Source organism: Lissotriton vulgaris, unplaced genomic scaffold (genome assembly GCF_964263255.1).
Source record: "Lissotriton vulgaris unplaced genomic scaffold, aLisVul1.2 SCAFFOLD_1911, whole genome shotgun sequence".
NCBI classification, from domain to species: domain Eukaryota; kingdom Metazoa; phylum Chordata; class Amphibia; order Caudata; family Salamandridae; genus Lissotriton; species Lissotriton vulgaris.
In genome coordinates this window covers 205,195-221,243 of record NW_028254346.1, presented here as the reverse complement: position 1 = coordinate 221,243, position 16,049 = coordinate 205,195, and the positions used below count along the sequence as shown (strand labels likewise).

The following is a 16,049-nucleotide window of genomic DNA, read 5'->3' as shown; positions in this document are numbered from 1 at the left end:
GCCATCAGGAGGCTGAGCTCTGAGCGCACAAAGTGGGGTTTCAGTCTATTGGCGTGGAGGACCCGGAGAGGGTTCCGTGAAGATTCCATATCGATGAGATAGGTGACAGGGCTCTTGCGCTCGACTACTTTGAAGGGCCCCGTCCACTTGTCTTGCAGGGCACACGGTTCGGTGGGAGACATTACCCACACTTGTTGGCCGGGTTCAAATTCGATGGAGGAGGCATTTTGATCGTACCACCTTTTCATGTCTTCCTGACTGGCCTCCAAGTTTGCTTTTGCCATCTCTCTGAACCGTCTGGTTTGGTTGCGGAGGGTTAGGAGGTATTTGAAAACATCTGGAGGGTTCTTTAGAGGGGGCATTTCCCAGCCTTCTTTGACTAGGCTGAGCGGCCCTCGCACAGGGTGTCCATACAAGAGTTCGAACGGGCTGAAGCCGAGGGACTTCTGGGGGACTTCTCGGTAGGCAAAGAGGAGGCACGGCAGTAGCACATCCCACTGGCGACGGAGGGGCTCTTCCAACCCCCCAATCATCCCTTTGAGCGTGCGGTTGAACCGCTCAACTAGTCCGTTTCCTTGAGGGTGATAGGGGGTCGTGAATCGGTAGGTGACCCCACACTGTTGCCAGAGGGACTTCATGTATTTTGAAATAAAGTTTGTGCCCCGGTCGCTGACGACTTCTCGGGGGAAGCCCACCCGGGAGAAGATCCCCATCAAGGCCCGGCCGACTACCGGGGCTGTCACAGTTCGCAGGGGAACAGCCTCGGGGTAGCGGGTGGCGTGGTCCACCAGGACCAGGATGAACCGATGTCCTTGTGCTGTACGGGGGTCCAGGGGCCCCACAATGTCTATCCCCACCCTCTCGAACGGGGTGGTGACCACGGGAAAAGGTTGCAGAGGTGCTTTGAGCTTGCGGCCGCTCTTCCCGCTGGCCTGGCACGTGGGGCAAGATCGGCAGTGCTGGAGTACGTCGTTCCTCATCTTGGGCCAGAAAAAGTGGGTCACCAGGCGACTGTAGGTTTTGTCCTGACCCAGGTGGCCAGCCAGGGGGACATCGTGGGCCAGGTTTAGCAAGAAGTCTCTAAAGCGGAGGGGTACCACTAGCACTCGACTGGCCCCTAACTCTGCGATTCTCTGTTCGCTGTACAACAGGTCATTGTCCCAATAGACCCAATGGGTTCCGGAGGTATCCCCGGCACTCTGGGCGAGGGCTTGTTGGCGGAGTCCCTCGAGGGAGGGACAGGTCTTCTGCTCGTGGCGAAACTGTTCCTGGGTGGGCCCCCCCTCCTGACGCCACTGAGCCAGGTCGGGAAGGTCCTGAGGTTGAACGAGCCCCTCGGGAGTTTGCTCTGGGGGGACGGCCCGGTCGGTGTCTTCTACTGGGGGGACCGGGGGAGGAGGTGCTGGCCATTCAGGTTCTTCGGGTCGGGGGATGGCACGGGCAGCCATGGACCGGGTGGTTACGCACGCCCAGTCCGGGATGCCTAACATCCCCAGGTGCTCTCTTCTCTCTACGGCGGCCCACGGGGAACTCTCAAGATCATTTCCCAGGAGACAGTCTACGGGGGCATCATCTCGGACCGTCACTTTCAACATGCCGGAGACTCCTCCCCACTCGAAGGGGACGCAGGCCATCCGACATAGACTCTCCGAATTGTCGGCTGAACGGACAGGGCAGAGAACGTTCGGCAGGATCTGTTCTGGGGTCACCAGGTGACAGCGGACGGCCGTTACACTGGCCCCGGTGTCACGTAGGGTTTCGGCCCGGCGTCCATTAATGTTCACCCACTGACTGTACTTCCGGGTGTTGGCAGGCAGGGGGACCCGCGGGACCATGTCTTTTCCCCCTAGGCACGCTAGAACCATGGCGGTTGGTTCCCACTCTTGGTGTTCTTGCTCGCACTCCTCTTGTTCTTCGGAGATTTGTTCTTCCCCCAGGGCGGCGGCAGCCATCTGGCGGGGTCTCGGAGTCTGACTCTGTGGACAATTCGGGTCGTTTGCGTAGTGGCCGACTCGCTGGCATCGGTGACACGTGACATTGGCTCTGTATCCCGGCCGCGCCGGGGTGTTGCCCCGGTTGGCCGGGGGTGGGGTGCTGGTAGCGGGAGCGGCCGGGGCGTTGTCTCTTCCTTGTTCCTGGCCCCCTCCTCCTCCTCGGGGACGGTGCTGACCGTGGTTGTTCCGGTTCTGTTCAAGTGACCCATTTCGGCCTACTCGGGTAATTTCCCACCGGTCAGCCTCGGCGGCGAGCTGCCATGGATCAGTCAATTTACTGTCGAGGAGGTGCTGCCTGAGCTCGACGAAGCAGTTGTTTGATAGATGCTCCCATACCATGAGATTGAAGAGTTGCTCGTAGGTCGTTACGTTGCTTCCCTTGATCCAACCCTCGAAGGCTCGGCTGAAATAGTTCACGTATTCCACCCAAGTGGTACCCGGGATCCGGGTGCAGTCTCGGAACCTCTGGCGGTACTTTTTGGGTGTGAGCCCATAGCGGGTGAGGAGGGTAGCTTTCATGTGGTCATAGGAGGTCATCAGATGGTCTGGGAGCTGTAGCAGGGCATCGCGGCCCTCATTGACGAACCTCCCCCATAGACCGGCTCCCCAGTCGCTTCGATCGATCCGGTGGGAGGTCATAGCGATCTCGTAGGCCTTGAACCATTGCTGTATGTCGTCATCTCGGAAATATTCTCGAACGACATCCTTGGGGATGTGTACCTTCTTTTCTGTTGCCCCCGGGGTGCGCGGTTGCTCGGGCACCCCTAATTCTTTGTTCTGCTTGCGTAAGTCTATCTCAGCTAGTTTGCGCTCGTGTTCATACGCCAGCCTCTTCTCTTCGAGTTCTCTTTGTCTCTGTTTCTCTTCCCGTTCTTCTCGGAGCCGCAGATGTTCCAGGTTCAGTTTTTGTTCGGCTAATTTGAGTTCGCCATCCATTTTGAGCCGGGCCATTTCTAGTTCATGTAGTCGGTTTCTTTCTCGTTCTTGGATCTCATCTTGCGAGAGACCCGTTCTTCGCTCCTCGGGAGCCGTGGTGTCTTTCTCTGCTGCTGCGACATTTTGGTCCGGGGGTCTGACGGCCCCGGTTTCTGCCCATGACTCAATGGCGTGCTTGAAATCGTCTTTAGTACTCAGACCGGTGGTAGCGATACCTAGTTCAATGCAGAATTGTTTCAACTCACGATGGCTGTATTCTTCCAATTTCTCCATCTGGAATTTTTCGGTGGATCCGCTTTCTTTAGTTGACATTGTGGTTTTGTCGTGGGGTGAGCTACTCTCTGTACGATTACGCATTGATTCGGATCGCGCCGCTGGCCACCAATGTTAGACGGACCGGGAGGGTCGGCCGAGGACAAGGGGAGAGGTCTCCGGGGAGAGCCGTCTCCAGCGATCGTACAGACAAGTAACTTCCCCCCCACAGATGTACACCACACAAGGATAAGGTTCAACGTTACTTTATAAGCAATTCTTTAAGTACGGTGAAATGGTACAAGGAGGTCTGGACTCAGGGGTCCCCTCTATTCTAGTCTCTTGGTTGGGTAAGGGGGTAGCGGGACAGTCTCGTTACCAATCTGGTGGATATGGTGGTAGATGAAATAGCTCACAATCCTCGAGCTCGGCGTTCTAGATGATCGGGCCGCGGCGGAGCCAGCAGGTCCCGGGATGGTTGAAGGTAGCGACGGTCCGCGGCGGAGCCAGCAGGTCCCGATGAAGGTGGTGGTTACAAACGGTCCGCGGCCACGCCAGCAGGTCCCGACGACGATGAAGGTTTCAGAAGGTTGCGGCAGCGCCAGCAGGCAGGTCGATAGTTCGCAAGGCAGGGCTACGGCAGCGCCAGTAGTCCGTCAAGGATGAGTTCTTCACTGCGTCTCTCGACTCCAGGATACAACTGCCTTCCTGCTCTGGAGCTGCCCCAGTTATAGGTCTGGCGTCCTTTGATGTCCGGACCCTCGCACTTGGAGGTCGGGAGGTCCGGGATGAGGGAGTCCAGACACCCAGCAGGGGGGTGGAGCCAGCGCCTGGGGAGCTGGGGGCGATCGGCACCTGGCGGGGGAGAGCCATCGACACCTCTTTCTCCCATTGACCTGCCAAGTAGTCCGCTCACCTCCTGGGTGGATGGTGGTGCCGGGATGTCGGGGCCTGGCCAGGCCCAGGGTTAGGGTCGATCGGAGGCCACGCGGCCTCGTGGTGCTGTGTCCAAGATGGCGCCCAGGCCGGGCGAGAGGGCCGGTAGGGAATCGGGCCCATGGTGTGGAGATGTTCAGGGGCAGGGGTCCCATATGAAACGGGAAACGGGTGGTTGTTGCATGTAACACCTGAAGAGCCGGGCTCGGGCCTAGTCGTGCGGGGTGGGAGCAAGCCTTACACGTGGCCTGTCCAACAGGGGTAATTACCTCTTTAATCTATACCAAGAAACAGAGAATATAAATACAATACCAGAAAATTGGAAAGGTTCGATCTTGACTCCAATATTTAAAGGAGGTGACAGAGCAAATCCAGCTCATTATAGGTTGATAGCCCTGCTGGACATAGAGGCGAAATACTATGCCACCCGAGTGCTAGAAGATCTCAAGGCATGGTCTGACAACCTTAACCTTATCACGGCTAACCAAACGGGTTTCAGGCAAGGCTTAGAGACGACGACAAATATCTTAGGTCTATCACTAATTGCGAACAAGTGAAAGCAGAGGAAATTACATCTCTACCTCTGCTTTGTAGACCTAAAAGCAGCTTTTGATAGTGTTGATCCTCACCTACTGTGGAAAAAGCTGCGAGCCTGGGACATACCTGACAGGGTATTAAAAGGCATATTGCTATTTTATTCAAATACCTTGCTAAGGATCAAGATAGGTGATGGGCCCAGGCTATCGAGGAAGCTGCTGACCACCAGAGGCTTAAAACAAGGGTGCGTCCTGGCCCCACACCTTTTCAATCTGTTTCTATCAGACCTCTCTCAAAGGCTGGACAGTATTAACTCCCATCCACCAAAGCTTGGTGAATTGAGGCTTTCGCATCTTTCACTTGCGGACGACGTGGTGTTAATGAGCCAAACAAAGATCGGTCTACAAAGATGCCTTAACGAAATTTCATTTTATATTTCAGAAAATAATCTTGAAATAAACACATCCAAAACTAAAACTATGGTGATTGGTAGCAAAAAGCAAAGAAAACAGACAATTTGGCTTATTTTACTCAATTGTTTGCAGGGGCGCACCAAACAGAAGTCCAAGGAGAGTATTATTTGTGTATATAGAAAAGTTCTTTATTTTTATCCGTTCATAAAATACAAATCACCAGGCATTTTACAAAAAAGATCAGCCAACGCGTTTCACTCCCTTCCAGGGAGTGTCTTCAGGGCACAACAGTATTTCTCCGGAAACGCAGGGTTTGGATCCTTCTTGTCCCCAGTTAGTTTCCTTTATTCCTGCCCATCCAGTGGTTCTTATGATGGTCTGTTGTGAGGGGCGATATAATCTTCCCCATATAGATTTTCACGTTTCCGGTATTGAAATTTTTTTTTCGAAGATATTCCAAGAAGTTCAGTCACTTCCTTTTCCTGACCGTGTTCAGGTGTAGAGTCGTCGTGAACCTGTACAAGTTGACGTGGTTGTGTCACCGTTGCGGGATGGATGGTCCCAAGACAATTTGGCTTAATGGAACCCAGCTAGAGGAGGTAAAAAAATACGAATACCTAGGCCTCTACATTGACAACTCTAAAAATGTCACCGAGCAAAAAAAGTATATGTCTCAGAGAACAAGTGCCTTAACTTTTGCCTTCAGTTTACTGGCTAAAAAGCTGAAGGGTCCCTCCTATAAACCCTTGCTTGCTGTAATGAAGGCAAAAATCCTGCCAACTCTATCATATGCCAGCGCTGCCTTCCATGGCGAGGACGGAGAGCTCATAAACAAACTAATAGCTTCCATCTACAAAAAAGTATTCCACATACAAAGGTCGGCCTCTCCAGCGCAGGTCCGCCTTGAATTTGGTCTAATAAATGAAGAAATAGGAAGAATGTATGCGACTGTGAAAACCTGGTATCGCCTGAAACTAAATGCAGCCACATCAAAAATCAACGTAGCTCTTTGGTGTGAATTAAATGAGGATAAAACTTCTCTTTTTAATCAATACCTCACCAAATCCCTCTCCACTACATGCACAATGGAATTATGGAACAAAAATTTGCCGTACCAATCTTTCAAGCAAGTTGTAAATAAGGCGTCAAAAAGCCATTCGTCTCTATTGGATAAAAACATTTTTAGATCAAGGTCGCATGCCTGGATGGTGTTAAACCACTATAAGTCCCTTGCACCGGTGGCATACCTGAGCAAAACATTTTCAATTAATGTAAAAATGCAACTTATGACACTACGTTTTGGAATCTTACCATCCTTGGCTGGCCAGCCCGCGTGGTTGCATCAGGCCCCAAAACATGCCGGCTGTGCAACTTCTACAAAGAAGATCTTATCCACCTAATCTGCACATGCAAGAAACTACAGGAGGAGTGAGTGCTCCTTTTAAAAGCATGCTTCAATCAGAGGGGCATTAGATCTTGCAGAGCTGCAATAACGGCGTGCCTAAACCCCTCTGATCCCCCATTGAATGGCAGACTGATTACATTTCTCAAAGTGTTTACAAAGCTGTGCTTAAAAGGGGTCGGAAGCATGGCCATGTGAGGGCTAACTCACGGAACAGACTTTTTTCTTATTCTACTAACAATGCTCATTTTAGAGACCTATGTAGAGATTAAGTGACTGTATATTTAAATTCTTGTCTTATTAACCTTTGTACAATACTGTTTTTTATCCGTTTTTTGGTTCTTGTTTATAAATTGTTATGGTTTTAATTAACTAAACAATAAACATTACATTATTTGACATTATTTATTTGATTTATGAATTCAGATTAACTTTATTGAAAATTTCAATTGTTTGTGTTTGTATAGTGAATTTTTTGTGGAATGATAATTGTGTAAATAAATTGTAAATATTTTGTTTGTAAATAGTTAGATGTTGGAATTTAAATGTATTGAATGTACAGTTTTCTCCTTTTTTGCGAAACTTTCAAAAGCGAAATGATTTTTTGTTGTTGAAATAGACAGGTATAAATAAAAATACCGGGTCAAACTCAATACGTTTGTGTTTCTCCTATGATCTGAAAATTTTTGGGGGAAATTAATTGGGTGTAGACATATTCTTGTGTTTTCTAGTTTATTACGATCCAATCTACCCCATACCCTACATAGACCTAACTCCTTTGTTTCACAAAGATAATCCAAAACCAGGCAGTACGACCCATCAGGTTTGGTAACAGTGAAATGAGGATTATTCATGGGTGACACACATGTCTCAATCACACCTTGATATTCTAATCGTTCAAGGATTTCCGCAACGGGGGCTTTAGCCACTCGCCGCATGGGAAGTTGGGGTGGTGGCTGTGGCATAAACCGCAATGGAATCTCGTGTCTGGGAGAAAGTTTAGCCCACCCGACTTGAGTATGGTACAACGCAGGTGCAAGCACCAGAGCACACTCTTCTGCAAAGTTCTGCGGACTGCTCCTCGGGCACGGTGTGCGGAAAGCTGGGGAGGGTGACCTCCTCCCCTCTTGGAGCAGCCAAAATGAAAAGCGGGGGCCAGTCTGACTCAGCTAACAGAATGTCATATGTAGAGGTCAGATGTTCCCAAAAAAATCCCTTTTATTACACGTTGGATATCACCTTCTATTAAAAGAACTATATCATATAGTCTGTCAGGGGGAGCCACCCTACTGTCAGCAGTTTCCATTGTGATAAAAGTATCAGTTGCTGTCGCCTTCAGATATGGACGCAGTGCTTGCGCACTATTGTAACCTCTGCTGCGCTGTCGAGCAGCGTTAATGCCCATGTCAGGATCCGAAGCTGTGTTCTCACTATCCGTGGCATACCTTAAGGTTAACGCAGCAACTTTCTTTTTCTGAAAATGAGGGTGTTAACGTGGCAAGTCTTCCTGCTTGCCTTTACCATCAGACGGGCGGGGCTGCTCACGTCCTTAAGGGACACCCGACCCCTGATGTGTTCTCCTCCACCAGCTTGCACGCGATGTTTCCTGTGAAGAACTAGTCGAACGTTGCTCAGGAACCTGAAATCTATCAGGAGACCTAATTCTTGCGTGGTCGCACAAATCATAAGTGCGCTCAGTAGACGCTGGTATCGGCGACGCCGGACGCAACCCCTGTTTCTATTGCTGCTTCCCCTGATTTTTATTCTTCCAATTCTGTTTTGGAAAATTTGGATGGTTGTCTTTAGTAGACTTTGCTATCTGAGTCTGCGGTTGAGTTGCCGTTTTAGCAAAAGGCTTAACACCCAAACTATTGCGGCCAATGGTCTTATAAGCCTCCGCAATAATTTATGATAACACTCGAGGTTTGTCGACATCTTGTACAAGGCGCAAAGCATTCTAGACCTGAAAGTTAACCGCATCTCCCTTTATAGTACAAAAGATGAGATCAGCAACTACGTCAAACACTTCAACGAGCCTCATTCTCAACTCGACAGCCACCTCCGCACTGTGCTCATCCGGAACATGCTTGATCACAGAGGGCAAGACATTCATAGACAGCGTGCAGAAACACTTCCCATATTCTGCTGCAAATACTTTACCCCAAATCTCACAATCTGTTACCTTCTCTGGCAATAAGTCTTTCTGCAAACTAATTGTGAGAATCCTGTGTTTTTCCACAGGAGCGGTATTAGGAAACACTGCTTCCAGTTGGTCAAATTTCTCAGCAAGCCAATAAGGCATATCGTACTTAGTTTGAGGGTGCTTGCCCATTACCGAATTAACCGAATTAACCATGACTGGACTAATCTACATTCCGGCCGGTCCAACTTGTTCCGCTGCAAGAAACATATTGAACTAAAGCCCTATGTACCCCAACAAAAGAGGTATAAAGTTGACACAAGTCGTAAATCGGGGCATTGAGATAACGTGGATATGGTGTGAACCCGGCTAAGTCTGGCCAAGTGGCCCCAGGAATTGACAAGGGACCTAACCGAACCGGAGTTACGGTGTGGGGGAGGGTGCCATACAACCAAACACGATGCTGCCATGCCGAAATTGGAATCTCTTGTGTCCTATATGGAGTATCGTTCACAGGAATCGCAGTGTGAGTGTATATGTGAAACGTATCCTCATCCGCATTTATTGCAGGAAACGTGACCCAAGAGAAGAAAAGCTCAAGGGGAACGCCGAATCAGCACTCACCACAAAGATAACAGACATACCATTGTCTGCTACTCCAAACTGCATCAGATGACGCCGGAGCGCTTCCCAACTATGCTGAGCTATGTCAATATCACCCATGAGGACATAGAGAATAAAAACAATTTATATAAATTGCAGTTCAACAAAGGCTTGTAATTCAAAATGTGAACCTTTTCATAAATCTCATGCTTGAATTGACCTATAACACATTCGTATAGGTATGTTAATCCGTCACTCCTGTTAACCGGAAAAGGTGTTGAGGGTATTGTGGACAGATACGAGCACTAATCAAGACTTTGGGTGCCATGTTGCGGGAATTCTGCTCATGCACAGAACTATACGCAGGAAACCAGGACCTCAGTGTATTGTGGTGTACCAAAAATCCACCTCAGTGCCCAGAACCCTTATCCGACTAGCAACAGTGTCTCATTCATTCTCCGTACTACAGCGAAGCTACCAAAGAACAAGGGACTTTGGGACCTCTCAGGAATAGTGGGAATCAAGAACACTCTTTTGTTTTTATTCTCATAAAGGTCCACAACGTGAGAAATCAGAGACACTGTATAGTTTAAAATGTTTATTTCAACTACGTGCTCTAAGATGCAGTATCTTTATTAACATAAGTAAAAAGATGCGTAAAATCAATACAATGAACATTGTTACAATTCCATAAAATACAAAGGGAGAAATTATATTATAATGATAGTGGAACCAGGTCTATAGCACCTTGGGTACCACCCTCCCCTTGCTAGGAGCTAGGTATTATAATAATAGAAGATCTCTTGGTTAAAACCGGGAACCCCATACCTCCAAAGTCAGGTGAAGTGAATCACATCCAGGATCAGCACAGCTATTTGTCGATTGAAAGGTTTTTCCCAAGTGCTAGACTCATGCATGCAGTGCAATATTAAAAGCACCTGAGTTTCAGAAATGAGCAGCTGTGATTGTGTTGTGTCTAGAGCGTGGTCCGATCAACCTGCATCAACAGCATACATTGTTATTTTAACCTTGAACACTTTGTGCAGACTTGAGGTCGCAGTGTGAGTTTAGAGATATGAAAAACAGACCATTCTCATGTGAAGGAAAAGCAAGCAGTTTGTGTGTATAAAAACAGAGAAGTAGTGTCTTGCGCAAAAGCAGCAAAATGGCGTTTTCGCGACTAACTCACTTATGCTAATATAGCAATGTGTGCAGGCAGAATCGTATTCATCCCTGCACTTTTACAGGTAGCATGAACAGGAACACTAGGATGTTTTTCTTTGCAACTCTTCATCGCCAAATAAAAACCAACAGTGTTTCTTTTCTTTTATTCCACATTGTGCTAGTCTCCCAGTGTATTTCCTGTTATATCATGTTTTTTCTATGTGTACCGAAGTGAACAATCACTGGGAACAGACACTTTTATTATTCTACAAATCTTTGGTTTTCTTCATTTCTTATAGTCGAGTCTTCATTCATCTGGTATTTGAATAACTAACATAATTATATATTTATTCCTATAATTCCTTCATGTCACAATAACTGCACTGTTCTGCTCCTGTCTATGTCCTCAGATGAGTCGATATTAATGTTAATGTTCTTAAGTTCTTTTTGAATTCACTGCATCTCTGGGATTATTTCTAAGTGAGTTAAATGAAGGTGTGTGTTCGCTGAGGCTATGTAGGATCAGAAATTGACAAAAGCTCGTCACACTTTTAGTGCAATTGTAAGTTTTACCCCAGGTGTGTTCGCAATTGACAAAATCACTTCTGACATTCATTGCAATGCCCATTTTTACTCTCTGTGTGTTAGTTGATGTATCCATAGGTTTAATAACTGACAGAAGATATTCACACATTCACTGCACCTGAAAGGATTTTTCTCTGTGAGCATTAACTGATTAATCCTTAATGCGGAAGATTTCCTAAAGGTACTTCTACACTCACTACAGTTGTACGGTATTTACAGAGTGTGTGTAAGCTGATGTCTATATAGGCTTGATAATTGACTACATTTCTTCACACATTCATTGCACTTGAAGGCTTTTTTTCTGCGTGTGTTCGTTGATGCCTGCTTAGGAGTGATAATGGACTTCAGCTTTTCAAACATTCATGGCATTTAAAAGATTTGTTTCCCCTTTGTGAGCTCGCTGATGATTTCTTAATGCTGAAGAGTAAGTAAAACTACTGCCACATTCACTGCAATGGTAGGGTTTTTCCCCAGTGTGTATTCGCTGATGTCTCCGGAGGCTTGTTAACTGACTGAAGCTCTTTACACATTCACCGCACTGGTATGGTTTTTCCCCTGTGTGTATTTGCTGATGTCTCCGGAGGCTTGTTAACTGACTGAAGCTCTTTACACATTCACTGCACTGGTATGGTTTTTCCCCTGTGTGTATTCTCTGATGTGCGTGGAGCTGTGAAATTTGACCGTAGCTCTTTACACATTCACTGCACTGGTATGGTGTTTCCCCTGTGTGTATTCTCTGATGTGTGTGGAGCTGTGAAATTTGACTGAAGCTCTTTACACATTCCTTGCAATGGTATGGTTTTTCCCCAGTGTGGGTTTGCTGATGTGTTTGGAGTTCTTGTAACCGGCAGAAGCTCTTTACACATTCCTTGCAATGGTATGGTTTTTCCCCTGTGTGTATTTTCTGATGTCTGTGGAGGTTTGAAATGTGACTGAAACTCTTCACACATTCACTGCAATGGTATGGTTTTTCCCCTGTGTGTGTTCGCTGATGTGATTGGAGGTGTGATAACCGACTGAAGCTCTGCACACATTCCTTGCAATGGTATTGTTTTTCCCCTGTATGTATTCTGTGATGTCTTTGGAGGTCTGATAACTGACTGAAGCTCTTCACACATTCAGTGCAATGATATGGTTTTTCCCCTGTGTGTGTTCGCTGATGTGTTTGGAGGTTTGTTAACCGACTGAAGCTCTTCACACATTCAGTGCAATGATATGGTTTTTCCCCTGTGTGTGTTCGCTGATGTGTTTGGAGATGTGATAACCGACTGAAGCGCTTCACACATTCACTGCACTGGTATGGTTTTTCCCCTGTGTGGGTTCGCTGATGTGTTTGGAGTTCTTGTAACCGGCAGAAGCTCTTTACACATTCCTTGCAATGGTATGGTTTTTCCCCTGTGTGGGTTCGCTGATGTGTTTGGAGTTCTTGTAACCAGCAGAAGCTCTTTACACATTCCTTGCAATGGTATGGTTTTTCCCCTGTGTGTATTTTCTGATGTCTGTGGAGGTTTGAAATGTGACTGAAACTCTTCACACATTCACTGCAATGATATGGTTTTTCCCCTGTGTGTGTTCGATGATGTCTTTGGAGGAGTGATAACCGACTGAAGCTCTTCACACATTCCTTGCAATGGTATTGTTTTTCCCCTGTGTGTATTCTCTGATGTGTGTGGAGGTTTGATAACAGACTGAAGCTCTTCACACATTCATTGCAATGGTATGGTTTTTTCCCCGTGTGTGTTCGTTGATGTCTTCGGAGGTCTGTTAACCGACTGAAGCTCTTCACACATTCAGTGCAATGGTATGGTTTTTGCCCTGTGTGTGTTCGCTGATGTGTTTGGAGATGTGATAACCGACTGAAGCTCTTCACACATTCAGTGCAATGGTATGGTTTTTCCCCCGTTTGTATTCGCTGATGCTCTTTTATGGTTTCTAACTGGCTAAAGTTCTTGACATATTCAGTGCAATTGCCAGATTTTTCTCCGGACCGTGTTTCCTGAAGGGTCAGCATAGTTAATAAACTACTTGCGTTATGTTCACATTCCCTGTATGTGTGTGATATTTTGGACGCTTGATTTCCGATTTAACAAAAAAATACAAGATTCACTAAATACCTGCCACATTCATAATATCAGTATGGCTTCCTTGAGGGTGATTGAATCTTTAGATTGGATAATGGCTTCGCCTGCTTGCGGGTAAAGCTTAATCTTCCTTCCAGTAGGTGCAAATTGGGACAATACTCTGTACTTCAGAGAGCAGAACTCCGCTTTCTTTTAGCCTTCAGTTGTTAGGCACCACTTTGTTGTGCTTTTCCCTGGTTCCTGTGGTTTGGCTTGAAAGAGTTAACAATACACCTAGAGCACTGAATGCTGGTCTGTTGCCAGTTTAGATAGCGAAGCACTGCTCTAGCCATATCATGATGGTGAAGCGACTCATAATGTGTACAGCTACTCCAAAGAGTGTCCGGGGCAAAGCACAGGTCAGAAAAGAAAGTAAATCTGGTTGTTTCAAACATGGACAAAAAGCCAAGTTTTCAACCTTTTTTTAAACATTATCATGTTGCTAACAGCTCAAAGCTGAAGAAGGTTTTTGCTCCAAGCTATGGATCCCAAATAGACACGAGACCTTCCTCCAACTCTCATACCGGCCTCATGATCAAAGCTGGTGTTGGACGCTTGTTTATACAGCAGGTGGTTTGTCAGTTTTGTTGCCTTAATTTTGTAGAGGTCATTTCTTCGTCTTGGGGTGTCGAGGTGCAGATCTCAGACTCGGAAACTCACTAAATTGCCTTTGACTGCTTCTTCCTGGATCTGTCCTCTGCCTCTGAATGCACTGATGTTTTTGGAGCTCCTTATTTTTGATATTTTTTGCTGGTTTGATGTGTTATCTTCATTATTCATAAGCAATCCGTGCATTTAAGGCTTATTTTGTGTTGGATGTAAAGAAATGTAATATTACTAAATGCAAATGTAATACAATGTAAATACACAATATTTAACCAGCTGGATAAGACATCTCTTCTCTACCATATTTGAAATTTAGTAAGGAACATTTTACCATACATGGATATTTCATTAAAACTGTGGTTGAACATGTCACATCTTATTTACTTCTGAAAAGGCAGTGATTTACCATTGTTGAGAGTAAATTACTAAGGAAAGGGCAGCCACAGAGCACTCATGTGCTACAGGTACAGTTTTGGGTAGATACACATGGATAAGATTTCATTTAAACAGAAACGATTGTGGAAAAAGAGAGGAATCAGGAAGAGCTGCCATTAATTCAGTTTCAGGAAGTATCTACCAAAGGTAGCTCTTCAGGAAGTGTATAACAACGGTAACTCTTCAGGATGTGTATAACAAAGGTAACTCTTTATGAACTGTATAACAAAGGTAACCCTTCAGGAAGTATATATGGCAAAGGTAACTCCGGGCATCTTTTTTCCACAATGCTTTCTTGTTCACACTGGATCAGCTCAGATGCCAACTGCCGCCTTTACCTTGCTTGTTACTAAAGACAGGGGTCCCTGTTTACACAGGGTGGTCACTCCTTGACCACAAGGGAGATGTCTTCAGTCTTCTAGTCGGTATAGAATATTGAAGGTCCAAGAGTTTCATTTCAGTGTTTCGTTCCAGGATAATCTAAAGTCCTGGGGACACAGCTCCTATCTTTATACTAAGAAAATGGGCTGGATTACCCACTAGGTCCCTCCTATGGGTGGACCTGGGAAGGGGGTGGTTACACCCCTTTCCCTTTGTCCAGTATCGTGCCAGAGCAGGGCTGGAGTGCCCCAGCAACTGGTTTGAACCGGGCTATGCATGGATCATCTTGTGTGCCCCAGGCAGTGTCTGAAAAAGCATTGTTCAATTCAACCCACCCTGCCCCAATACACTACAGCCTGTCTGGGGAGGTGCTGGTACCTCCCTCGACAGAAAACCCATTGTCCAGGCATCCCTTGCTGGAGTTTCGTCCAGCAGCAGGAGTTCAGACTCGTGTCTGTGGCAGCAGCATCCATTTTGTGATGCTGAAGCTCTGTTTAACTTTAACCGGGTAAAGCAGTTACATACATGTCTTTTCCCTCTAGAAGGGTGGAATGCTACCCCCGCTGCCAGAATTGGTGGGGGGGGGGGTAGTATTCCAAAGTGTTTGACACCTTACACCACATGTTTTGATAAAGCCACACCAAAGTTAGCATTTAACCATGAGGATTATAATGCACTTAAGAGTATATGCACTGTGGAGAAGTGTGGCTCAACGGTTAGAGGCGGCAGACCCGGAGGCTGAGGTCGGCCCGGGACCAGGGTTCAATTCCCGACGCGGCCGGGTGCAGGACAAATGTCAGCGGGCCCGATAAATCTCGCCTCGTGCCACTCTAACCATGGGGTCCCACACTGCAACTCTGAGCAATAGCTTGCTTAATCTCCACTCCGGCCCCATCACCGCCGGGGATGCCTGGCTTCACCTTGGGGATGCCCAGTAAAGGGACCATCTCACAACAAAAGCCAGGACGGGTTCCCCAGTGGTACAGTGCTGGGACGCTCCAGGGTAACGACGCGCTTTACAAATCCAACATTCATTCATTCATTCATATGGTATGGCTATATCATAGAACAGCTATAAGGACATGGTTCTGAAAGCTGCAGAGGGGCTCAGCTCATGCTAGGGCACCCTCTCACATAAAACCAAGCACTCTGCCTTGAGGATTGTCTAGGCCTACCATGGGAGTGACTTAGAGGTGCATATGTGTCTATATATAAAGGTAAATATAGGTATAATATATCTAAGTAAGGGGTGATTACACCACCTTACTCAAGCTGAGTGATCAGCCTGTGGTGTCAGTTTGGATGGCCAGACAGGGGTGCCATAATACATGCTTCAGCCCCTGGTAGACCTTGGATGCACCTATGCCCTGGGTAACTATGGTACACTACACAGGGGCTCACAGAGGTGACCCAATACCCAATCTGGTATGTACCTAAAGTACATGGAGTCCATTTTATAGGGAGAGCAGATAGCCTGGAGCCCCGAATAGCAGGATCCCAGGCCAACTAAGTCGAAAACCAGCAAAACACAAGGCAAAAAGTTGG

At 47.0% G+C, this 16,049-nt stretch overlaps 1 protein-coding gene across 1 annotated transcript; it reads right to left on the bottom strand.

Moving 5' to 3' along the window:
• Positions 1-10,089: 10,089 nt before the first annotated feature.
• Positions 10,090-13,837, bottom strand: LOC147659574 (uncharacterized). Its single transcript, XM_086951636.1, has one exon. It carries the CDS (start codon positions 12,971-12,973, stop codon positions 11,315-11,317), a length of 1,659 nt encoding a protein of 552 aa, XP_086807762.1. The 5' UTR covers positions 12,974-13,837; the 3' UTR covers positions 10,090-11,314.
• Positions 13,838-16,049: the final 2,212 nt, after the last annotated feature.